At 44.0% G+C, this 25,840-nt stretch overlaps 2 protein-coding genes across 19 annotated transcripts in view; both read right to left on the reverse strand.

The window, feature by feature from the left end:
• IL1RL2 (interleukin 1 receptor like 2) overlaps positions 1-15,322 on the reverse strand; it is a 29,911-nt gene extending 14,589 nt beyond the window's left edge. For 2 of the 6 annotated variants that reach the window (XM_045519667.2, XM_045519663.2), the window contains exons 1-6: positions 14,872-15,190; positions 14,361-14,430; positions 13,297-13,531; positions 9,767-9,959; positions 6,171-6,330; positions 3,994-4,068 (exon numbers count right to left, since the gene is read on the reverse strand). In XM_045519667.2, coding sequence (XP_045375623.1) covers positions 3,994-4,068; positions 6,171-6,330; positions 9,767-9,959; positions 13,297-13,531; positions 14,361-14,430; positions 14,872-14,886 — 748 coding nt within the window. In that variant the 5' untranslated portion in view covers positions 14,887-15,190. Of the gene's footprint in view, positions 1-3,993; positions 4,069-6,170; positions 6,331-9,766; positions 9,960-13,296; positions 13,532-14,360; positions 14,431-14,871 lie in introns of all 6 variants that reach the window. The other 4 variants (XM_010959086.3, XM_045519665.2, XM_010959087.3 and 1 more) reach the window with 4 other exon arrangements.
• A 5,852-nt stretch (positions 15,323-21,174) lies between these two features.
• The window catches only part of IL1R1 (interleukin 1 receptor type 1), a 58,916-nt gene continuing 54,250 nt past the window's right edge, over positions 21,175-25,840 (reverse strand). For all 13 annotated transcript variants that reach the window (XM_010959085.3, XM_074354712.1, XM_045519660.2 and 10 more), the window contains 2 exons: positions 25,020-25,187; positions 21,175-24,464 (listed from right to left, as the gene is read on the reverse strand). In XM_010959085.3, the coding sequence (XP_010957387.1) occupies positions 24,046-24,464; positions 25,020-25,187 (587 nt within the window). In that variant the 3' untranslated portion in view covers positions 21,175-24,045. The remainder of the gene's footprint in view (positions 24,465-25,019; positions 25,188-25,840) is intronic.

Below are 25,840 nucleotides of genomic sequence, written 5' to 3' on the forward strand. Positions count from 1 at the left end.
TAATTCCAAATCCAGCGATTTTTCTGCTTCACCCTTTGTGACCCCTACTCTCCCCTCTCTTTCCCTTAACCTGACCTCACACATGTTCACAAATTATATTTAATACATTTATATTTTCCCTTTCTTTTGCCCCAAAAGTCTAGTAAATTCCATCTATTTACTACATGTAAAAAAATTATTATACTTCTAAACAGTCTTTTAAGTTTCTTTAATCTAGGCGGTATTAAGTTTTTCCATTTTTGAGTGTGTGAAATATAACACACGCAGAATAAAAATGTATCAACTATAAATGTGAAGTTACTGAGTTATTAGCAAGCAGATGTCCACCTCATGGAGGACACGGCACAGGGCCGGAACCCCAAGGCTGCCCACGTGCCCCTTCCCAGTTTTGCACCTGTCACTTCCTGTTCACCCCTGAGCTCCAGCTTCTCCCAACCAGCGTTTCGTCCACGATGCTCACCCACGCTGTCGCGTGTACCCAACTCCATTCAGACAGCGAGACACACTAGGACTTTTTCATTTCTTCTGCTGTTGCTGTACATGCGTCGGCGTGGTTTCCAGTGTCCGCCTCGCCTGCCTGAGGCTGCCGCGGCCTCCCTTCTCTCCTGCTCATCTCCCGGGTCCCATGGGTACATAGCTCACATCCCCACACCCGCACCCATGGTGGGTTTATGGACCTATCTACCAGTAAAGTTGGTCGATCATAGATCACACATACTTTCAACCATAACAGCCGTGCCAAACTGCTTTCTAAGAGTTGTTCCCACTGACACTTCCACCAGCAGCGGAACTTTACAGACCCTGCCACGCCTGGGACTGTCAGTTTATTTCAACCACCTCGATGTGCCTGTCATGGCCTCATGTCGTGGATTTAACTCGCATTTCCCTAGATTGCACATAGTCGAGCACCTTTTAATCCTTCCTTTGGCCATGTTGACAGCCTCTGTTTGAACTGTCTGTCCACGTGGTTTGTCTGCCCTCCCACCAGGTGGCCTTCCCCTCACCACTTCGGAGGAGTTCTGCTTACATCCTGGATAGGAGACCTTCACTCACTTATTACAAGCATCTTCTTCCACTGTGTGGCTTGTCTTTTCAATCTTTTAACATCTTTTAACAAAAGGAAGCTCTTATTTTTAATGTCATCCCACTTACCAGTTTTTTCCTTCAAGACCAGTAACTTCTACGTTCTCAAATTTTTTTTAATCTGCCTTTACTCCAAATCATGAAGGTGTTTCTCTAGAAATTTACTGTTTTGACTTTCACATCTAGGTCTATCATTCATTGACATTATTATATAAATGGTTGTAAGAAAGGGATCAACTTCCCTTTTATTCTCTAATACATCCCATTGTCCAGGACCGTTTACTGCAAACAGTGCTGTCTCCCTACTCCTCTGCAGCATCAGCTTTGTCAAAATCAGCTGCTGGGCGCATGTGGGTCTATTCCAGGCCACCCATTCTGTTCCACAGTCTATCCTTGTACCATGACTGGAGTGTCCAAATCACTGTCACTTTTTAATAAATCTTGAAATCTGGTGTCACTCGGCCTCCCATCTAGTTTTTCTTCATTAAAAGTGTCTTGACTATTATTCAATCTTTGCATTTTCATACCAGTGTCATAATCAACATATCAAATTCTACAAAAGCCAAAATCTGTTGAGCTTTTGACTGTCTTCTCCCTCAAAACAAGGAAAAAGTGCTCAATAGTTCAGTCCTGAGTGTGTTGTTTCTATAATTTCTAAAACTAGACTTTAAATTCAGATGAAGGACCTTCCCTTCCATTCCTAATTTGAAAAGAGTTGTTCCTTTTCTATTTTCCTTTATTTTTTTGCACATATCTTTTTTTTTATATATTGAAGTATAGTCATTTGTAGTGTGTGAATTTCTGGTGTACAGCACAGTGTACAAATACCTATATTTGTTTTCATATTCTTTTTCATTAAAGGTTGTTACAAGATACTGAGTATAGTTCCCTGTGCTATACAGAAGACATTTGTTTTTTATCTATTTTTATACATAGTGGTTAACATTTGCAAACCTCAAACTCCCAAATTTATCCCTTCCCACCTTCTTCCCCCTGTAACCATAAGATTGTTTCCTATGTCCGCGAGTCTGTTTCTGTTTTGTAGGTGAGTTCATTAGTGTCCTCTTTTTTTCTCTTTTTAGATTCCACATATAAGTGATGTTATATGGTATTTTTCTTTCCTGGCTTACTTCACTCAAAATGATAATCTCCGGGTCCATGTATGTTGCTGCAAATGGCATTATTTTATTCTTTTTTATGGCTGAGTGGTATTCCATTGTATAAATATACCACAATTTCTTTATCCAGTCATTAGTTGATGCTCATTTAGGTTGTTTCCATGTCTTGGCTATTGTAAATAGCCCTGCTATGAGTATTGGGGTGCATGTCTCTTTTCAAATTAGAGTTTCCTCCAGATAACATGCCCAGGAGTGGGATTGCTGGATCATAGGGTAAGTCTATTTTTAGTTTTTTGAGGAATCTCCACACTGTTTTCCATAGTGGCTGCACCAAACTACATTCCTACCAACAGTGTAAGAGGGTTCCCTTTTCTCCATACCCTCTCCAGCATTTGTCATTTGTGGAGTTTTTACTCTTACCTTTGTTATTTCCTTCTATGGAGTTATTCAGTTGCTCTTTTTTAGAGACTTCAATGGTGAGTTTATGGATTTTAATGTTTTCTACACTTATTATTAATAATAATATTTAAAGACACTAGCTTGTTTAGAAAGTACTACAAAGGGTGACATGTTCTCACTGCCATTTTTTTTCTGTACCTAAGGCTTTGGCTTTACTCTAGACAAGAAAGTAAATAATTAGGAAGATGAATCTGTTTTTGCTTAACTTTTTTAATTAATGGATTTTATTACTGTTGGGTTTATCACTGTTTTGACTTTAGCTGTAAATTTCTAGACCAACTGAATTGTGATTATACCATCCGGTCTGTATAATTTCCTCTTTGGGGACTCTGAGAGGTTTTCACAGATGTTTAAAAGCATGATCTATTAAATATATTACTAGAATATTTTAGATCCTTATTTGACCAGCAAATTTGTCAAAGCCAGAGTATGCTAAAATCTCCCGCTGTAATTGAAACAATTGTATTGTCCTTGTATCTTTGTATATTTGACACATAGAAATTTTTATTTGGGGGAGGTATGTTTTTATTTGTATAAAATGATTCAATTTGTCATTTACCTTTTTTGCATCAGATGCTATATTAGTAGATTGAAAGATTAATATTGCAAATCTGATTTCTTTGTATTGCTTCTTGTGTGCAATGCTTAGGCATATCTCACTCATGCACAGATTTTGAATCTTCTAGAATATGTACTTTTCGATCCGTGTCTTTTAAGAAGAGCATGTAATTGGATTTTAATATTTGACTCAACCTGAACACCTGTCTTTTAATAAGGATTTTGTTTAATTCACTTTTTTTTTCTCTAGAAGGTACTCAACGTATTTTTATTTTACTAGTGATTGCCTTTAAATTTAAAAAAATAATTTGAGTCCCTTTTTATTTACTTGGATCACAAACTAAGGCAATGTTCATTGATCTCTTCTTAATGAAGAATATAACATGATAACTTCCCCTACTGTCTTCATACACTTCCTAGTAATACATGAGATGCTATAACCCAAGCCACTTGCTGGACCTTACTTCATAGTAGTTTGATGTTGTGTATCATCTCTCTCAGGAAATGTCTGTCTTTGCATAAACAGATTTACAAGTCATCATTTAGACCCAGAGTGATCACTGCTGGACCTTTTATATCACAACTTCCCCAGCTTTCAGCTCCGTGATTTTTTTATTTTGATGCCTCTTCTGATGAGCTCAGTTACACCCAAAACTGGAAACTGGATGTGTATGGGGTCTGTCTTCCTTTTTGAAACTCAAAAGATTCATGCACCTACACAGACATGCTGATTTCTGCCCTCAGTGATTTCAATGACTTCAGTAACTTTACTCACCAAGTCGCACTTCAATTGAATTGTTTTTTGGATAAATGATCTTAGGGATGCGTCCTCCGTTTTGCACTTTTTCTGCTAAGAAATCATACCCACACGAAATTGTATTAGAAACATTCCCAACTACTTCAGTGCAATACAAACATAAGGAAAACACAGCACAGAGCAGACCTTCAGTCAACGTTGGTCAAGAAAGAAACAAAACTCATGGTGTGACTAAATATCACTCCATCAATTTTTAAACCAGAAATAACTGAATTGCCAAGGAAAAAAATCTAAAAGCTGGGCTGCCAAGAGAGTTCCTCTTCCATTACAGATCTGACGTAAACTGGTAAGACTGTGTCATAAAGTCTCGTTGCCAGTCATCTTAAGCAGTGGCCGTAAGCAAAGCTCTGGCCTGGGTCCTACCAGAGAGGAGTACAGGTCCTAGTGGTCTGTCCTCAGCTCTACTCCATCCTCCAGCCCTGCTCGGCCCTCTTCTTCACAGCCTTTCCTCTCTTGTTGCTCTTCTGCACTTTCATTCCTCTCCCCAACTTTATAACGGTCTTCCTTGCACCAACTCCCACCCTTCTGTCTTTCTCCATGTCGTCCCTTCCCCGTTTGTTTACCAATATTCAGCAATCACCCTCTGCATCCCACATCCTTCCTCTCTAAAGGGGTGGGATGTGGAAAGTTCTAAGAGGGAAGCTCCGAAATTGCAAAAACACATGTCCTTTACGATGGCAACTATATTTGCACGTTCTACAAACTATGCAAATTCTGTTTGTCCCAAACAGAAGTCGTCACCAGCCAGTTAATCACACACATGGGAAGTCTAGAAGTCATTCTAAACAGCAGCTTATCTCCCACTCTCTTCAAATCACCATCACCAAACCCAACTAATTTTACCTCTGAACATTTCTCAGTCCAGGCCTCGTTCTTCACTCCAAAACCCTATTTTCTACACTCTGCTCTTTCCCTAAACACGCTCATTCACATCCGCCTCTTCAGTTACCAGCTAAAGGACCGTGACCTTGCAAGGTGTATCTCTAAGCTCCAGACACAGATAAGCCATGGCCTACTTGACATCTCATGTCACCAAGGACTCAACTTACCCACGACCAAACTCATGATCTCACTCCTAAACCCAGCTTCCCTCCAGAAGCATCTCATTTCCTTGAATAGTATCACCATCCAAAAGCCACCTTGGCCTTGACACATCCCTCACCCCGTGTTCAATCCAACAGTGAGGCCTGTGGATTTTACCTCCTATAATGCTTAAAAACCCAAGAGCACAAAAATAATAACACTTAATACAATTAATTTTCTTGATTAAGGGTGGCCCCAGGTGGGCCACACCATCGAGAAATTGCTATGCATCCCTCAGTATGATGAAGTCTGATGGAAATGAGTGACAAACATGAAGGTTCACGTCAAAGAAATAGTCAGCCTCCGGGCCCTTCCATTTAGGTGAGTAAATCAGAAAACAGCTCTCTGCTGAGAGGAGAGCAGAGGCCACGCAGAAAGAAGTCCTTGTTGAGTGTGTTTAGAAGAAAAAAATGTTTGTCTGGCCCAGAAAGCCTGGGTCCTGGCCCTGCTGCTGTCACTAACCAGCTTTGTAAGTGTCCCTAAGTCACTCCTCTCCTGGCCTCTATAAAATTAATGGCTTCAGCTAAATTATTTGTAAGGTTTCTTCTACTCCTAAGATTCTGCTGTCAAATCCCCAGGTCACATATGCAAGAAAATTCTGGGCTGAGAACTGAAACCCCGTAAGTATTAGACATCCTGGAACCAAGTCCAGAGACCTTGACCTCTGCTGCACCTGAGGAATGGAATGGTCCCTGACAGTCACACCAGCGAAGGCGGAGGGAGAGAAGGGTGATTGTGATGGCATCTGCCAGCTGACTGAGTGCGCGTACTTTGCTGGCACCCCAAGAGCTGTTCCTGTACATGATCTCATGTAATTTTCATGACTAAACCAAGAGGTTTTTTTTTTTTTAATTTTCTGTCTTTTCAGATAAGAAAAACTAACCTGCCCCTGCCCTGTCACCCTACTCTTCCTACCCTATGATTCTAATGATGTTGAGCGTAAGAGCCTGCTCACCTTCAGGAAAGTCAAGATCCAGACTCACTTCTGGCCAAAGCCGGCCAGCTCCCGCAAAGCCAAGAGGCAGTCAAGGTGACGACAGGAGCGCACTTACCAATATTCACCGTGATGCTGTTTAAAACCGTGTGCTGTTTCCCTGCGTGCGTGAGTCTGGCTTGACAGGCATATTTCCCTCCATCCTCTGCCGAGACATTCTTCACTAAAAGCCTTTTTTCCCGAGAAATAAACCTCTCTCCTTCAATCTCTTTACAGTCCTAAATACAAAAAAAAAAAAAAAAAATCTTTTCAATTCAAGAGTATTTTGAGTTATCAGTTACATTTCTACTTAGCACTTTTCTATGAACCATGGACAGACAAGAAACCTGTGTGATCTCTAGACCTTAGGTAATTTACAGTCTAACTGAAGAATATAAAATATGTACATATATATTTTATTTATAGCAGAAATTTGTTTGAAGAAATACTACAACATATAAAAACCATATAAAGTTTAATTTCCACTCATACAGTGGTAAATTTGATATAATGCATAATAAAAAACTTTTAAAATCCAGAATGCACAAAGTACTGTACAGTTAGATCACTAAGTCAAATCTAGATTTTATATATATATAAAGACTATTTTATGGGCTGCAGTGAGTGTTATAAATATGAAGTCCACTAGGAGCTGAGAGGGGAGAGGCTAGAAGGAAGACCTTATGGAGAAGAACTGGGATGATCAATAAAGGAGTTTGGTAGGAGGATGTGAACAGGCAGGAATGTCCTCCATCGACAGGAGTCCACATCTCCCAATGGACCACCACGTAGTGATACCAGGCTCCTTTGCAAGGCTGCGAGCACAGGTGAGTAAGGACCGCTTCCACTGTGTTATGCAGCCAATTACACCTTCTCCACCTGTCAGGGTTGACCTTACACAGGTCCAAACTAACCCTTCACCAACATTCTATTTGGAGGCCTGAGCAATAGTCAAAGTACGTGGCAGGGCTCCTGGGGAGCAGATGTCACAGCACTTCTTAAGTCACCCATGCTGCCACCGCATCAACAAAACCAACCTGGAGACGAGTCAGTCTCAGGAAGGCCCTCCTCACTTGTCATCCTCAGTAACCACCCAGAGGGCGAGACTCACCGCGCACCCGGCCTGTCGTAAGCTCTCGTTCTCGTGGTAACCTCTTCTTCCATCTCAGACCCACTTCTGAACTCTTTCTCAAACCTTTTCCTCCTTCTCCAGGAAGTACCACTTCACAGAACAACATCTTGGAGGACTGAGTCCATTGGTTTGGCGTTTTCTACTAACTTTGACCGTATTTCCTGTGACCTAACCATTTCACTCTTAAGTAAATGTCCCACTGAAACGCATGTGCGTGTGAATCAAAAGATATATACAAGAATGTTCCTGGCAGCTTTATTCCTAGTGGCCAAGCATTGGGAAACCTTAAAAAGCCTGATGACAATAACGCAACGCTACACAGCAATGGAATGAATGGCCAAGAGCGATCTGCAGCAGCATGGATTACCCTCACAAGTCTCCATCAGCCAGAAGCAAAATGCCACAGGGAAGCCAGACACAAGATCCTACATACAATACGAGGCAACTTCAGGAAGGTTCATAAACTGGCAAAAAACTAATCTATTATCAGTCAAGAGAGTGGTTCTTTTTGAAGATCAAGGAGACATGGTTTTTGGAAGATGGCAGAAGCGGGGCTTCTGAGGTGCTGGTGATGCTGAGTTCTTGACCTTGGTGGAAGGCTTAATTGGAAGGTGTGCTTCCTTTCTGGTAGTCTGTCAAGCTTGTCCACTTCTGACTCATGCATTTTCTTGATGGATGCTACACTTTAGTGAAAAATTTTTAATGTGTTTCAAACATTGGCAACTAGGATCTATAAATATATAAAATCTTCTCCAAGTCAGTAAGAAAATGGTAAGAAAAATGAAAAAAGAAATATGGTAAAAGAGAGGCGTTAAGCAGAGTTCTGAAGAGGATATAGAAATGGCCAATAATCATACGAAACAATTGATCAATCTCACTAATAATTAAGGAAAAGTAAACTAAAACAACAGTAAGGGAACTTTTTATACCCATCAAAATAATATAAAAAAAAGCTTTCAAGTCTTACAAGACAAAGTCCTACACAAGGTTTTAGGAAATCCAGGACACTGCTGGTGAGAGTAGGGCACACGGACCCACTGTGTAGCCCAGGGAACTGTATTCAGTACCTTGTAATAACTAACAGTGGAAAAGAATCTGGAAAGGAATGTATATATGTGTGTGTGTATATATGTAGATAGATAGATAGACAGACAGACATACATAACTGAATCTCTTTGCTGTGCACCTGAGACTAACACAACATTGCAAATCAACTATACGTCAATTCAAAAAGTGTTGCAGAGCAATTTGGCAACATCAATAAAGTGGAATATGTTTTTCATATGCGTATCCTACAAACGAGCAATGCTAAGGCTAGTCATCACATGCTCTAAGAAAAACTCACACACCGTCAAATGTGCATAAATGCATTTAAAAGGGACAAGGACATTTATTGCCACATTCCTTGTGAGAGAAGAAAAGAGAAACAAGCTAAATGAATGTGAAATGTGTAACAGAGAGGATCAACCAAGGCAGAAACTGATTTTTAAAAGGAGGGACAGAGCTAGCAAATCTCCTATGAGACCAACCAAGTGAGAGAGACTGTGTGTGTGTTTGTGTGTGTGTGTGTGTGTGTGAGAGAGAGAGACAGAGACAGAGAGAAACATGCTGTAACAGGAATTAAAAGATGAAGCTTACTGCAGAAGCAGACATTAAGAACAGAGAGATGATAAATGATTTCATGTCAGAGTATTTGAAAGGTTTAATGAAATGAACAATTTCCTAGGAAGCAAAATCTTACCAAAACTCTTTTGAGAATCAATAAGAAATTCATATAATCCTATCATCATTAAAGAAACAAAATCAGTAGATTAAAACCTTCCCACAGAGAAAACTTCAGACCCAGATGATTGTACAGGCAGGTGCCAACAAGCAGAGCTGGGGGAAAAGTAGTTCAAATGCTCAACAGCTAGCCTGTGCTCCTCCCAGCCAAGGGTTAAACTTTGTAGGATGTCATCTGCCCTTAAGGTCAGACAAAGAGAATGTTTGAAGCTGTAAACACACAAGGTACAGAAAGGTGAGTGCAGGATGCCCTGCTTGCACAAAAGAGGAAGGGCTGGGACACAGATTTTTATTTGCCTGTGTGGCTGGTGTGACACAAAGACAATGCAAAGACTGCCAGGAACTAATTACAGCAGTCACGGTCAGGGAAGGTGGGATGAGCCCAGGGGAACCTGCCTGAGGATGGGGGAGGTTTTCCAGGGCGTGACTTCTACCACTTTGTGATTCCTGAATCATGTGCACATAGTACCCATTCAAACAAACCAACTACTTAATCTTAATTTAAAAGAATAACTAAGGATGGTCTGAAAAGTAAGAATAATGGGAGGAAGGGTGGATACAAACAATAAACTATTACAAAACTCTAATAGCCATAAATTTAAAAATAAGTAATTAGGGTAAAATTGTCAACTAACAAATCTGTCTTAGGTATACAGATCTCTTTACCAGTTCTGCTTTAAAACATACAACTTAAACCTTAAAAAAGACAAGTGGGTTTTAAAGAAGAGGAAGGAAAATATCAATAGGAAATTTTTTTTTACCTTATACCACTTCACTGAATCCAAAACAAAACTGTTTGGGAAGTTCAGATGACATATAAGACTGTCATCTTTTCCAACATATAAGATCTGTTTGAAGTCATCTGATACATTCAGTTGACTGTGCCCAGAAACACACCAGTGTTTGTTAAACACAGTTAGGTTTACTTGTATTCTGTGACAGATGTTTGTATCACTGTAAAAAAAAAAAAAAGCAGATTCAAACCTCATAAACTCAAACAATCACAAAAACAAATGATTCTGTTCATCTCCAAATATTTCCAAATCCTCTTCCAGGTACTGTGCAAACTCTCTGCCTCAAACAAGACACCACGCATCTCACAAGTCATTAATTAGAAAAGGGGGGAAAAGTATTTGGATGGTGGAAACACAGGAACAAAGCTTAATCAAATGATCAAAATGAACGTCACCTAGGAGGGGCACAGGGACACCAGGCACCCCCTGAGGGTGCCGTCGTAAAACAATGCAAACCACTCACACAGTATTCCAGCCAAGAAGGCTCTGTCTGAACCCACTCACAAAGGAGTATGTGGCCAACGGAATGTGAGAGATACAGTATGGAATAACTGCCTGTACTCTTTAAAAATGTCAGTATCACCCCCCACACACACACACACACACACAGAAAGCAGACTAAGGAACTGTTCCAAATGAAGAGGGATTAAAAATACATGACAACCACAGGCAATGCATGACCTCAGGTTGGATCCTCTGCAGGAAAAAAAAGAAAAATATTTATAAAGTCCTCATTGAGCAGACGGAGGAAGCAGCATATGAATTGGGGATTAGATAAAAGTATCGTGTGATGGTTACATTTCCTGAATGGGACAACTATTCGGTGGTGATGCAAGAGAATATTCTTATTGACAGGAAATACACATTGCAGTATTAGAGGGGAAAGGGACATGGGGCGTACAACTCCGAAGATCTAGAAAAAAATGGTTTAGAAAAAAATATTGTGTGCAATGGATGTATATACAGTGGGGGACGATGACATAAATGTAGGAAAATGTAAATATTAGAGAATCTAGGTAAAAGGTGTGTAATAGAAAAGAACAAACCAGACTGTATTAGATCTGTTCCTTTCACTTCAGCCCATGCCCTGTTTTCTAGGCTTAGTCTTGCTAGCTCTGCACTCACATGAAGATAACAAAGTTGCAGAATAGAGAATAACATTTGTTTTGCTGGAGCTTTTGCAGGAGCACCGGGAGCTCGCCCAGGCGGACAGCTGCAGGAACAAAGAATTCCTACAGCAAGAAGTTTGCAACAACCAACCACACTCCCTCACGTTTTTGGGTTTGTTTTTGTTTGTTTGTTTGTTTGTTTGTTTGTTTGTATAAAAGGAGCCTGTATTCCGACTGGAGCAGGACGGTTCTCCAAGACAGTAGTCTTGCATCCTCTCGGTCTGCTGGCTTTCCGAATAGTCTCTATTCCTTGCCCCAGCACCTCGTCTCCTGATTTACTGGCGTGTCGTGCGGCGAGCAGAATGAGTTTGGACTCGGTAACAGGTGGATGGGAGCGCTTTATACTATTTTTGCAAATGTAACATGAATTTGAATTACTTAAAATTAAAAATACATCGTTTTTTACTAAATATACATCATATCTGTGTGTTAAAGCTTGATGAGAATTCATGTTTATTTTTTCCATGTCAGTGTCCTCTGTCTACCACCTACGAACGATGTTTTTGCTGCATTTCATAACTCCCAGATCCAAATATTTGAAATCCAGCCGGGACATCCAGCTGGATTTGTGTGACATGTGATCTCCAACTCTGGTTAATGAATGACCTACAGCAAAATGGGAGAGCAGACCCCCACAAGGCTCAGCAGTTGTCCCCACTGTGAGTGAGACTGCGGGAAGGGGGTCGTTGGCAATTGCACGTGTGTGCCGCTAAGTAGCCGTGCACCCCGAGTCCATCACGTGGAAGTGAGGAATCTGAATCAGAGAGGGATGTGGCCATCCTGAAACAGAGAGAAGGGCTGGCAAACGCCAAGGAACCACAGCAGGGAGGGAATGTGGCTACACTTCAGAAGTACCTGCTTCGCACATGATCTCAGGTCATTTTCGCTTCAACCGTATCGGGCTTCCACTTTACAAGTAAGAAAGCCAAGGCTCACGGAGGTCAAATAATTAAGGTCATGCGTGTTAGCAAGGGAGGGTGACAAAACTGGGGCTCTGAGGCAAAATTTGGTCCATAGATGTGTTCTCATTAAGCTACACACACAAAGCGTATTAAAAAGTTAACCACACACACATTCTGATTTCCAGGTTACCTTGAAAAGTTGGAAAATGGGCTTGAACTGAATAGGCTGCCGTCTCTGGTGAGGCACACAGTTTCCCGATCACCACAGACGGCGCCAGGAGCAATTATCCCCCCAGCAGACCTGTGGCCCTCGCTCACGTTACTTCCTAGACTAGGGCGTAGCACGGGGTCGGGAACACTGCTGGTGCTTGGTCACTGTTCAGTTCCTTAGCAGATTCCCTTCCAAAACAGGTGCTCGAAGGAGGCTTATACCCCTCTGGACGTGCTGCCTGTCAACAAAAACTGCTGGCATTCCAAGAAAGAAGGCAGCAATAGCATTGGGACTACTGTAAACAGGCTTTGGAAGCCGGTCTCGCCTTTGGCATCATTTCGGTGGAAAAAGATGCATGTCATGTTCCAGCAACTGGTTTACAAATCTATCCTCTTTAAAAGTCTGGTCCCTGAAAACATCTTGTAATGATACAAAACTATTATTCTTCTCATTGAGTTTTCTACATTTATTAAGAGTTTATCAAGAATTTTCCTAAAAGATTTAAATGTATGTTATCATATATTTTATATATTCTCTTTATATATTTATTATATTTTTAAATATTGTATGTGGGAGTCTAAAGATGCCTGACAGTATCCTGGTCCATGGCCCCTCAGGGGTCCAGGGACTGCCCTTTGATGACAACAAGGAACATTCCTTCCCCAGTATGTACCTGCCTTAGATGAACCAACTACCCAGATGATAATCAACAACCTTTCATTGCCCAGAAGTCTGACCACCAGAAACGGTCACAGCCCCCAGCCAGAGTCACGCAACCCTACCTTTCTCGACCCCCTCCCTTCCCTATTACCTCAACATCAGCCAACCAGAAACTTGTGCACAAGCTGATCACACACCCTGCGACCCCCCTGTGTCTGATGTCATGTCAGCACAAGCAGTAAAGGGTCACCCTCCTTACAAAAGTCCTCAACAACCAGCTCTCGGAGGGCAGACACCCCTAGTCTGTGGCCCGCTGGTGCCCACAGCAGCGTAGCTAATAAACGCCTCTCTTATTTCCATCCTTTGTCTTTGGTAAATGATTTTACTACCCTCGTGTCAGCCTGCTAAATCTTACAACATTACATGCTATATTATATTATATTATATTATATTATATTATATTATATTATATTATATCATATCATATCATATCATATCATATCGTTTATATAATATATATATATAAGATACTTCTCTTTTAAATGAGGAACTTACTTTATATCACATTCGTAGATCCCAGAGTCCTCCCCTTTCAAGGGGAGAAACAAAATCCAGTTTTGCTCCTGGTGAATCCTAGACCGTATGTTTTTGGATATTGGGATTTTGCTAGGAAATTTATACCACGTCACATTCACTTTCCCAGACATTGGCAAAGGGTATATGCAATTAAAAGCTGTAGGCTGGCCTACTGAAGCCATCTCATCCTGCACACTCACGTCCTTGCAAGCATCTAGGGAAGGAAAGGAAAAAAATAAACATGACAGCGAGCGCCGGTGTTACTTGTATTCATTTTAACAAGTGCCTCTTTAACTTTCTAGCCGGTTTGAAATTTCACGTGAGAGTTTCTCAGTGTGGGAGTTTCCTAAAGACAGTCTGTGAATGTGAAACTAGAAGTCCTTCACACGTGTCCTAAGAAAGCCTTTGCTGTCTCCCCCCTACAAGTCATCTTCCGAATTTGGAATGAGTCCCCTCTTACCCTTCCATCCTAAGGCCCTTAATTCCTCCATCTCCTCCTTCAGAGTAAAAGCTCCTCTTCTGAGCTCCGCTTGTCCTGTTTTCTTTCTGCCCTGCCACCCTGTTAATTCACTGTGTCCCCAGTAAAAGGTATAAGAATCTCATCTCGAAAAGGGTTGTTAAACAGTCCACTCACTTCACAGTTCATTTCTATAAAATCGCTTAGTTTTTCTTGGAAGCAATTGGTTCTGCTAGTGATGTGTTTGCTTTTACCCTGGGACATAAAGTGTCTCTGTCACATAAAACAGACTGTAGTGTCCCCCCTTGGGTACTTTAACTCGTCTTGCCTTGCATTTGCCTAACTTGCCCCCTGTCCAGAGTCACTTCAAAGCTCAAAGGTGGCGTTTCGGGCCGAGCATCAGACACTTGGGGCTGAAACCTGGCGTTCCGGCGTCCCGCGGGATCCCCCCTGGCCCACTGGGGAAAGTGTAATCGGCGAGGCTCGGGGCTCGCGCGATCCCCGAGGGGGTCCACACAGGGGACGCCCAGAGCCGCAGCGAGGCGTGCGGGGGGTGGGGAGGTGGCCTCTGAGACACCAAACTCACCTGCTCTGATAATGCGTGGAAGAGCGATGGACACGACGCAGAGCAGCAAGGACAGCATTCCCCTATGGTGCTGCGGGGAAGAAGGAGGGTGGTATGGGAAGGGGTGCAGCGGGACGGAGCGCGCCCTCCCCCGGGCACCAAGCCTGGCTTCCGCGACGTCCGAATCTGAGACCCCAGCCAGGCCACTGACCTTCCCTTCTCCAAAGGGAGCCCTCCAAGGTTGGCCCCACACTTACCCAGACGTACCCCCCCCAAAGCCTGCTCCCTCCCCTGCCCAGTTCTTGCTCAACCCCCACCCCCGGGATCCGGGTGCAGAGCATCAGCGGGAGCCCCCCCGCCCCGGGAGGCGAGGCGGGGCGTCGGGGGGTGCGGATCCCCTCCCCTCTGCTGCGCTGTCACCCGCTCTGGGGGCGCGGTGGCCTCCCTTTCTGCCATCTGGCGTCTGCGCCCAGTGGGAGGCCCGCCGCCCAGCCCGCAGCCCCCGGTCCCCGCGGTGGTGCCCGGTCCCCACCTGTGCGTCGCGCATAGCCTCCCCTGGGGGTGCGTGGCCTCAGGATCCGCTGGGCCCCGCCGTTTAGACGGAAACCCCAAACACCGGCTCACTCGGGAGAAGCCAGCTTAGGCCTACCTGGCAAAAGCCGGCAGGAAAAGAGGGAGGAAGACGGACCGGCAGGTGGACGCGGGCTCCACACCTTGGCCCAGAGACGGAGTCTGCTCCCCCAAGGTCGCCCAGCCGGTCGGGGGCCGCGCGGGAGTCCCGATCGCCGGCCCCCGACTCGCGCACATTTTTGCCACCGCCTCCCCTGCACACCTTTCCGGCGGTCGGTGCCCCACCCACCGAGCTCAAACGCGGGCTCCCAGCGCGGTGTGGACCTGCCGGACCGGACTGGAGCGCGCAGGCTCTCCTGTAGAGCCGAGAGGCTGAGCCCTGCCGCGGTATTTCCAGACCAGGCTAGTTCCTCAGCACCGTGGGCGGGGCTGACCTACCTTCCCAGGGGGAGCCCAGGAAGGAAGATGCCATCACACTCGGAAGTGGGTTTGAAGGCTGTTTGCCAGATTCTCTGGCAACTCAGAAGTCCTCCATCACCAGTAATAGCCGCCTAAATCTATTCCAAATTGTCCCTCCAAATGAATTATTCATTCCTTTCCAAACTCGGTTTGAGCAGTTATTGTATGCCCATATAGAACGCCCCCACAGGGGAAGCCCTTTCAAATGGCTTTTAAGGAATATCATTCATCTGCCTGTCATGTTGGTTAACTTCTGTAAAGCAGATATCCCATAGTGATCCTCAAATACCCGGAGCAGGAAGACTGCTCCGATCTGAAACTCCCAAATGAGATGGTATCAGGCAAGCCCTGACCATCTGGAGACACCCAGAGACATCCTTGAGGGCACTGAGACTTGGAAAAAAATATAAAATGTAATCTCCACTCAGCAGATTTCTGGCCAAGCTATTTCTGGTGGTCCTTGTGGAAGTGCAGACAGTGAGAAAGTAGCAACCACAGCAGCCAGGGGAGGGAAGTCCGCAAAGCTTTCTGTGATGGGCTGGGAGACGCTGGTTTGCAAGTTTCTGCACTCAGAAATTATCAAGGATTCCAAAGTGCTTTTGTCTGTGTGGGTTACGTCTGTCAATACATACTACATTCAAAATTAAAATGGAGACTATTTTAAATTTTTATTTTCTTATTTATTTTCAATAATGACAATAAACCTTCTACATGGTAATATAAATATCATATATTTTATGAAAAAATAAGTATACTTTCCCAAAAAACAGACTTACTGAGGCACAGAGATACCACAGTGTTCTCTCCCTGACAAGGAGGTCGAACCCCAGCAGCACCCTTGTCTAGAAAACAGCGATGATTAGATCCACTTTTCAGAGGCACCCTTTGTAAACGGCGGGGCGCCTGACAATAATAGATACTTGATGAGTCCTGAGTTTTTGGGGGGTTTTTTTAACCATCATCCTACCATTAACCCTTCCTTGCCACAGTCTTTAAAATTGCAGACATTTTTGCAGTGGGAATATTCTAAGAAGTTGATGCCATTAGTCACAAGCCATGGGTAATGGACCCTTTCAATTTTTTTTTTTTTTATATGAGCTGAAACAATTTCTCTACCGATTCATTCCCTCCTCCTGAGAGCAGGTGTGAAGCAATGTTCTGTGTGCGGTGGAGGCATTTGCTGAGTTCGGGTTGGTTGATTTTACCTTCAATTGGTTTGATCTTCGGACAAGGACGTGATGCACATTCAGAGGAGGGGCGGGGCAATGATTTTTATTAAAGATTTCATAGACGAATGTGTATTTCATGCAGTGCAGAGTCACGTGTTTGTTCTGGCTACACAGCTGATGATTTCCCACTAAACATAACCTGCAGATATTTCCCCAGTGAGAATGAAGCAGAAATGTGCCCCCAGGTCATGGTCGAATGCTCCACATCCCAGTGTCAGGCTGCAGAGGGGCTGGGGGTGGGGCCCTACCAAGATCTTTATACCTTTAAGGCTCTTAAATTCCCACGTTTTTCCTCTCGGGGAGGCTTGAGGATGCCCAGCCGCAGTCCTGTGGTTGCTTTTGTTGCTGGAATGAAATGGACCTGTGGAGGTGGGAGAAGCTGCAGGGGTGGCGGGAGGGTGAGTTTCCTGGGTCCTCAGACCCTCGCATCAGTTCATTCATTCACCCTATCCAGTCCCCGCTGTGCCAGGTGACATTCCGAGTGCTGGGAACAGCTGGAGAGAAGCTGAGAGACCCTCTTAGAGCTCACAGTCTGGTGTCTAGTGTGTGGAGGGGCTGAAGGGAACGAGAAACATAGGGGAAAAACCCTGAATAAGAACACTGAAAGAGATGATTTCTGGCTGGTGAGAACCATGAGGATGTGGTGAAGAGACAGAGACGGTGTTGGGAGAGGCTTCACTGCAGAAGTGATGACATGGCTGAGGCCTGAGGAGTGACCAGGAGCCCGCCAGACAGACACCTGGGAACAGAGTTCTCCCTGCAGCTGGCACAAAGTGTCTAGAGGGTGGAAATTTCTAAATAACAGAAATGAAGCCAGTGTGACCAGACTACAGCAAACACACAGGAGCGTCGGGTCAGTGAAGTCAGAGTAGCCGGGGCTGGACCGTGCAGGGGCCTGTGGGCGATAGAAAGAAGGTTGGGTTTGATTCGAGGTAAAATTGAAAGCTATTAGAAGATTTAATAGAGTCTTTTTTTTTTCTTTTTTTTTTTTTTTTGGTGGGAGGAGGGAGGTAATTAGGTTTATTTATTTAATTTTAGAGGAGGTACTGGGGATTGAACCCAGGACCTTGTGCATGCTTCATTTCAATCTATCTGAAATCAAATTCAGAGAATCAGGACATCACAGGGTTGGAATAGAATCTAAGGGTTCTCTAGCTCTTGGGTCCGTCCTTAGCACCCTCCTACCCAGGGGACACCGCGTGGTGTGACAATCAACACTTTAGTAATGTGGGCAAATATTTTCACAACATTAAAACAGTTAGGGTATTAAACTCCATGTATTATATGATCTCAATTATATCCACAGAAAGACAATAAAATATTCCTAATTGTCTTTAAGTTGTGAGGTTTTGGATGATTTTTTTCTTCCTTAGTTTTTTAAGAAATTTCTGTGTTCTCTCAAACCAGTATTGGTTCTATAATACGAAAAGAGTTTTGGGTTTTTTTTTTTAATTTAAGAACAATGTTCCTAATACGTTGTCAACTCACAGAGGGATTACTGTATCAATAGCCTCCCTCTGACCCTTCACTCCCTCCGAATCGTCTGTGTGACGGTGCCCGCCCCTCCGCCAACACTTTCTTTATGCCTCCGTGTTCTCCATTCAGAAACCTCCAAGCGCTCCCATAGACCAGCTCCAAACGGTAAAGCCCAAATATCTGAGTCAGGGGTCTAAGACCCTCTATCATGTGAGTTCATTCCTTGAACTACTTTCTCTCCACCAAACTCTCTTTGACGAGATTGTTTCTCTTTGACGAGATTGTTTCTCTTTGACTTTGTAGTTTTCTCAGGGTCTCATATAATGTGAGGCACAAGGTTAGCACTTTTAAAACAATCCAGAAGTAAACTTGAGAGCAAAAATATTCCCCTATGTTTTGGAATTGGAGGGAGGACTTGGGGTCCAGTTTTAGGAAACACAAGAATTCAGAAGCGATTAAGTCCAGCCTGGCAGGCAGGATTGTGGACTGTCATCTAAGACTGAAGTGTTTAAACACACGGCCAGTGTCCGCAGCTACTGAGGCAGATGAGAAGCAGGAGTGTCTTGGGCTGAGCAGGGTAAGGGAGGTAAGGTGAGGGAGGCAGGGAGAAGGAACAGGAGCCTGGCAGGATTCACCACGTGGGCAAAAGCAGAAACGGGTTCACACCAGGGCTGTTGATCATGCAATACCCTCTCACTGAAGGCGTCTGGGGAACCTCGTTCCAGGATGTGTTTAATGAAAGGAAACCCGGGGAGCACTGTGGACGGCTATCAGTGCAGCGCATCCTGGTCCCAGAATCACAAACTAAGGGATTCCTGGGGTCCCTTCCAGGTCAAAGACTCTGAGTAAAACAAGCTTCCTTGACTTTCACTCTGAGTAAATCAACCTCCCACCGGTGGAGCCCAGAGCAGGACAAGTCAGCAGGTTCCTGTGAGTCTGGACTCAGGTGTACAGGCTCAACCGGTCTGACAGCTGCAAATTTGAGTGGCTGCGATGCTAAGGTTTGGGCCCCAGATCTAAGGTAAACATACAGGATGCACTGAATGAGCCAAACCTTCCTTGGAAGAAATCTCAGCCTGTGTGTTAAGGTGAGGATGCTTTTGGTTTAAAAGATTAATAGTCATTTTAAATCTTCCCATCTATTTCCTGTAGCTCTTCCTTGCCCTAAAGCTAATAAACACACACACACATACACACACACACACACTCTCTTTGGTTGTAAAATTAATGTTAGTACACCAAAAAACAAAAACAAAAAACCAAAAATCCCTCCCACCTGTCTCACCATGTACATTTTTTCACATGTTGCCTTTTTTTCCCCCTATTTTTTGACTTCTTCATGATTCACTTGTGCATTTTATTTTAGTAAAAATAAAAAAAGGGACTTTCCACTTCCACACCGAGATCATTCTCTTTCCCACCTGCTACTTCCTCGGTTGCCCCCACATTAAACCAAATTCACCACTGTCGCCAATTCTTGCCTCAAAGGGGAAAGATTTTCTTCTGACAAATGAGCTTGTGGAAGTCTCTGATTTTTCTGTTGGCAATTTGTAGTTAGTCCTTCAGTTAATGTTTGGGAAACCCACTGTGTCAAAAACACCAAGTCAGACCCCGACTTGCTAAGGCTGGATTAAGTAGACGCTGTTATCATTTTCAGAAGTTCACACACCCTCCTGTCCCTCCACACCCAAAACCCCAGAATCTGAAAAAGCTTCATTCTGGATAAATGCATTTGTTGTTTTATGTGTACTGTTCAAGAGGTAAAATTAAGAAAATATATTTTGAGATTGTAACTCAGATACTGGACAGACTTTCCACGTATTAAAACCTTGAGATACAGGAAGTCCCATTTCACAGGGGAGAAAACAGCGGTTCAAAACAGCCACGTGCTGTGTGTGAGTTTCAAACCTGTGACAGGGCAGACACTTAAACTCAGGTCTCTTTCCACAGATGGCACCTCTATTGAGAAATACTTCCAGAGACCCTCCCCAAAAGAAGTCTATTCAGTGGGAAAAGTTAACCTGGTAAAGAGAGGAATAAAAATTCTCATGACAAAAAAAAAAAAAAAAAAAAAGACTTCACGGCTATTAGCACTGATTTTTCTTCTGTTTGCTAAAAACATTAACTGGCAAAATAACCAAAATATGGTGAAATCTCTCTGAATTCTTCCAGTGAGATAGTTTGTGTAGGTAAGTCTTCTGGATAGCTGACTCCTCAATTTTCCAAAGTTCTTGCATTTTTCATTTTTATTGAAAAATCCCTCAGGAATGCATTAAACAAAGCCCCTTTTTTCTTCCAGACTACTACACATCCTTTAAAGTCTGGGGCTGGCAGAGGGTCAGTGGGGACAGTCATGGGCCCTCAGTGACCTGGAAACGTCTGGGCTGCCGGGGTGAGGTGAGCAGGGCTCCTGGTCTCCACCCATCACCACTTAACCTGCCTGTCTTGTAGTCGGTCCTAATTTTTACGTTGCTTTTCTTCCTCCCTTGGTGTCAACTGCCACTTCTGCGCTCTATCCATTCCTTTTTTTTTTTTTTTTTTTTTTGCAGATTCCAATGTGACTTGAGAAAACCAAGTTACGACAGACAAAGCTATCATTTTCTGAAGTCCTCCTACTTGGCTGCGTGGACTCCAAGGCGACCTGCCACCTGCATCCTTCTCCGCAGGACGAGAGCCACCTGCTTGTTAGAACAGCTACGAGGTAGGAAGAAAGGGGCACTGACCAGCTCTGAGGGCACCCTGATCTGTGAGCATCAGGGCTGGCATTTCGGACACCAAATCTGTCGCTTTTGATCACCTCCTGGGTCAAAGGAGAAAATAAATACAACCTTTTGTAAAACGTAAAAGTCTATACAAATGTCGCCTTGATCAGTTTTTGGACCGGTAAAGGGTTAATAATAAGAAGATTCACATTTTAATCATTTTCAAAACAAGCAAACAGGGGGCGCACAGCTGAGGTTCCTGGGGGGAGTTAGCCCCTCACCGGTGGGCTGAGGAGCCCTGGCCCCCCTCCCCAGGCAGAAGGGGCCCTGACCCTCCATCCGCAGGTGAACCCAGGAGGGGGCTGGCTAAGAAGCGGACCTGAAGGAGAACACTCAGTACCAGGTTCTGACAATTTTATTGGAAAATGATTACAGTCCATGGACACGTGCTGCACATGAATCCGGTGTTTTACGATATAAAAATATTTGGTATCTGCTGCAGAATTATACAAACAAGTTAAAAAAAAAAACCCTTCATCATTACCCAGTACAAATAGAATTTATCAAAAACGTCATTGAGAAAAAAATGGCTCAATACCCTTCCTTTTACTGCAAATAAAACAGAGGCAGAAGAAGGAAGCTATCAATCTCACTAAGTCAGTTTTAACAACTGGAAATGAAACACTTTGGCGCATTTGCAAACTTAAACACTTAGGCTGACCAAAAAAAAAAAAAAAATTACCATCGGATACTGCAGTGAAATATAATTAACAGGGAAAGCCTGAAAGGAAGCACTTAAAAGAGGTTTTCCTGGGAAAACAATAAAGCAAAGGAAGTTCCCAGGGAACCAGGGGTGTAGTGCCTTCTCCCGGGATCCTCCCGCCCCACTTTCCTGGTGGGGCACCTCCTCCTCCTCTGCCAGCACATCCCTGCTCAGCCCTCCCTAAACTCCATGTGCAAGGCCACCGCTCATTCTTGGTTGTTTTGCCCCCTCCTGACTTTCTGGCCGATTTTGCCACTAATTCTGAGTTTCAGAATTCACTTTCTTGGCACAACACATGCCAATAGACTTTATAGGTGGGAAGCTAAAGGTGATCAGCAACATTGCACGTTTAAAGCATCACATAGGCCCTTCGGGGGGTGGGGACGTGACAGCCCTGCTCCTCCAACCCCGCAGACTTCTGGCTACAGTCTGAATTTGCTGCCAAATGAAGAGGAGGCACTTTCTCTTAAAACAGCGGCCCCCAAACAGCCCTATTCCTCAATGACGTCAGGTGGGATCCCGGAGAAACAGGTGGAAAGGGAACAGTCAAAATACTAAAATCTATTCTTGTCTGGTTCTGATTGCTTTGGGGGAAAATACCAAAGGAAAGTTTGTCTTCCCCCATAATACTAAAAATTAAAAATATTAAAAAACAGAAGACCTGTCCATGTTTGTACAACATGTAAAACTGTGTGTTGTGTCCTGCAGTAAGTGGCATTTAAACTTGCTGTTGGGGTTTTCCAGGGTTTCTCTATGATCCTGGAGGACTGTCATCAAGTTTTAAAAAATATTTTTCCATACAAAAGAAAAATTTGCTTTCATTTTAATTTCCTAAGAAATATTTACCTTATTGAAAGAATATAGGAAAGCAGAAAAGTCTTCCATAAAATCAAAACCTAATTTTTGTAAATTCCAAGATTCAAAAGTTTAGAATTTGGTTTCTTAAATAAAAGCATTTCTAGAATCAGCCACCATCCGCAACAACTATCATTTCTTCTCACCAAAGTGCTGGGGCAGGGGGAAAGGAGACTTGTGCTGACCTGACATCCAACATTCAGAACACTGCACTCAAAGCCAGCTAAGGAGAGACAAGACAGAGAAACTAAAAATGTGATTAAATTTAAAGTAGGTCACTTGCGCTCTTTATAAAATTAGGATGACTCTGAAAATTAAGTAAGATCACCTGTGGACATTTTAAAACAATAAAGCACTACACAAATCTATGTGACGGGTGCAAATTACTTCTGAAAGCGCCTGGGGAAAGGGACACACCCACGCCTCTCCTGCAGAGAGCAGGGCTCCGGGCTGGCAACGGAAGTGACAGCCAACAGAGCGTACTATCAGACTGAGAAAAAGAGAGCCAGGACCTTCGAGCAGTTTCCTGGGGAAAGGGAATTGGAGAAGCTTTTGTGTTTCAGTAAAATTCTGGTCAGCTGGAGGAGACGGCTTGGGGGGGGGGGGTAGGATTTCTGACCAGGGAGACAGGAGGGAGGAGGGGAGGCAGTGATGGAGGAACAGGTAGGGCAGGTCTGAGGGGGCACCACCCGGGGATTCACACGGCAGGACCCGGAGGGGGCTGGCTATGCTGGCGGGTTGGGGGTGTGGGGTGATGGGGAAATGCTGGTGGGAGAAGAACGTGGGCTTTAGCTCCTGAACCAGGAGGAGCCCGTGGAGCTGCTCCAGCAAAAGCAGGGTGAGAGGAAATCAGAGCAGCATCGTGGGAAGGCTGGTTGATCCGTGGGCTGTGTGTGTGACTGTGTACGGAGGAGGTAACTTGGAAGTTACCTTTCCGCAAAAGTGAAGCGTCAAGTAAAATGCAGACTAATGTGGAACCGATGTTCATCCCGAGGGGGCAGCATTAAACGTGGATCATTCTCTTCTATTCCTGCTCTTGAAATTCTCTCTTTAGCAGAAAGCTGAGGTTATTACCAAGCCTTAGAATCCCAGAGAATTCCTTTGTCCACAGAGATGAGTTTTAAAGGGTCTGTGAAATGTAATTCCATCTTTGGAAACTGACTGCCAGCTGCGGAGGGGTACAGGGGAACGCTCCAGGAATGCTTCCTCCTTCCTCTGGGAAGCGTGGGTCTCACCCTGCGGGCCGCAGTGTCCGGGAGAGCCACTCGAGGGCCGGTGCCCCCACCGTCCCCAGACTGGGCCCAGCCCCGCCCTCAGACAGCGGGTGACTTCCTAAAGCCATCTAGAGACGGTGGCCATCTCCTGCAGGTTCGTTCCTCTTGTGTGCTGCCCCCGTGCCTTTTCTCAGCAGTTCAGACATTCAGACAGGGCATCGGTTTCCTGTTTTAAAGGACTCCCAAGCCCTCTGCTCTGAATCGCCCTGGCCTGCTATTGGCACCACGTCCTGCTCCCTTAACAACCCGATTCCAGGTGACCTCCAGGATAAGGGACTGCACAGGTGTGCAGTATGACTGTACAAGTCGGCGAGGCCCAGCCCAGCCTGCAATGCCCGAAGACAGGAGTCACCAAGGGACTCTGGCCAAGCTTCTCCCCTACCCGAGAGGCACGTGGACCTCCCTTGGCCGTTTCTCCCTCGAGTCCTGCCCAGTGGCTGGTGACAGCAGCTGGTGCTTGGATGACGGCAGCTGCCGCTGGACTGGCATGTGGTACCTGACTTTTTTCCAGAACCTCGAGTTCGTAGACTGTGACCCTTCGCTAATGTCCCCTGACCAGCGTATGGCCCCGTGTTTCCGCTTAATGAACTGAATGGATTCTGGCATTTTCTCATAATCTTGGATTTCCTCCAGCTCCAGCAGGACAACTTTAATTCCTTCCTGAATGAGGGCATTGTACATGGCTATCTGCTCTTCGGATGAATTCCCCAGCCAGCTGAATCCCGATGTTTCTCGCACCAAAATGACTATCAGTCTTCTGCTCTTTTTTATGTTTTCATTGACAACCTGAACAATGCCTGAAAAACACAAAGCACACATGGGAAGTCAAGTTCCCATTTATCATCATTCTCTCCAGAACCAAGAGCCCTCAAGGTTCTTCCCACTCCATCCCCTATGTCTCTGAATGCTTTTTTTTTTTAACTTGCCTTACTTAAGATTGAAAGAGTTTCTCATTTTATAGCAGGGCTCAAAAATTGACCCGCAAAAGGTGAGTATTTCATTTAGGAGTCAGAATAATGTTAAGTAGAATTTGACAAACTTCCTTGTCGAACCTTTGGCTCCATACCACTCCTGTGTTACTGTCGGCTGTAAAGGAGCTACTGGATCTAACTAGCTGTTGAGTTTTCCAAAACAAAATAAAATTTAGCTAATTGTTGCCACAATAAAATATGAGAAGAGTAAACACTTTGCATTTAATACATGTGAAACTCATCCCATTACACCACTGAAGAGGTTCTTAAAATTTGTCAAATCTGTACACTCATGCCACGGTCTTCCAGAAGGAGGAAACCCAATTTTAGTAATTAAATTAGTTTTGCAAGGCTTTTAATTTTTTTCCATTGCATACATACTTTCCCCAGCGTAGTCATCCCTGCCACAGATGAACAGCTTGTATCCACACTGTTTTTCTAAGACCTCAGGCAAGACTTTAAACACAAAAATATCTGAGTTAGAGGTGGCTCCTTCCTCAGGGGTCTTTGGACATAGGATGTACGCGTCATATGTCTTTCCATCTGAAGCTGAAGGAAAAAATGCAATATATTTAGAACCAAAAGGAAAATAAATGAGATTTGGTAAAGTCAAAATCTCAAACATGCATTTCACAATGAATTCTTAACTTTTTGTACAATGGTACGAAGCAACAACTCCAAAAGCATAGCACCTTTTACAGAGTTCATCTCTACCAAGTCTCTATTATTGTTTTACTAAAAAGTTCTTGTTTGATTCAAGGGCCCCCTCTCCATATGGAGCTGTTCTTGTCTTCCTGATCTCATCTTCTTCCCCAGATACGTCAGCCCTGAGTTCTATCCATTCTGCCTTTTCTGTATTAGCGTTGAACTAGTTTCTTTTTCTTTGCAAGGTTTAAACAAAGGAGAGTGCACTTCCCTGATGCACAAAAACTGAGTCATTTCTTTCATTTGAAGACAGACCATGGGGTGACCTCTGTCCTACCCAGCACAGGTCCTCAAACAGGTCCTCAACCACAGCTTTTGAATGACTGGATTTATAAGCAGATGCTCTGAGTGTCTGTGTGTCCCAGCAGCGTGAACACCAAAGCAGTCACTTAGAAAATACTACTGTTCAGTCTGTTTGGTTATGAAACTGTAAGTATGTATAATTCTATTATTTTTGTATATGTTATATCTCATTTTAAAATTTAAGTAAAAACCCT

The sequence above is a fragment of the Camelus bactrianus genome, chromosome 28, assembly GCF_048773025.1.
Source record: "Camelus bactrianus isolate YW-2024 breed Bactrian camel chromosome 28, ASM4877302v1, whole genome shotgun sequence".
In the NCBI taxonomy this organism is placed as follows: Eukaryota; Metazoa; Chordata; class Mammalia; order Artiodactyla; family Camelidae; genus Camelus; species Camelus bactrianus.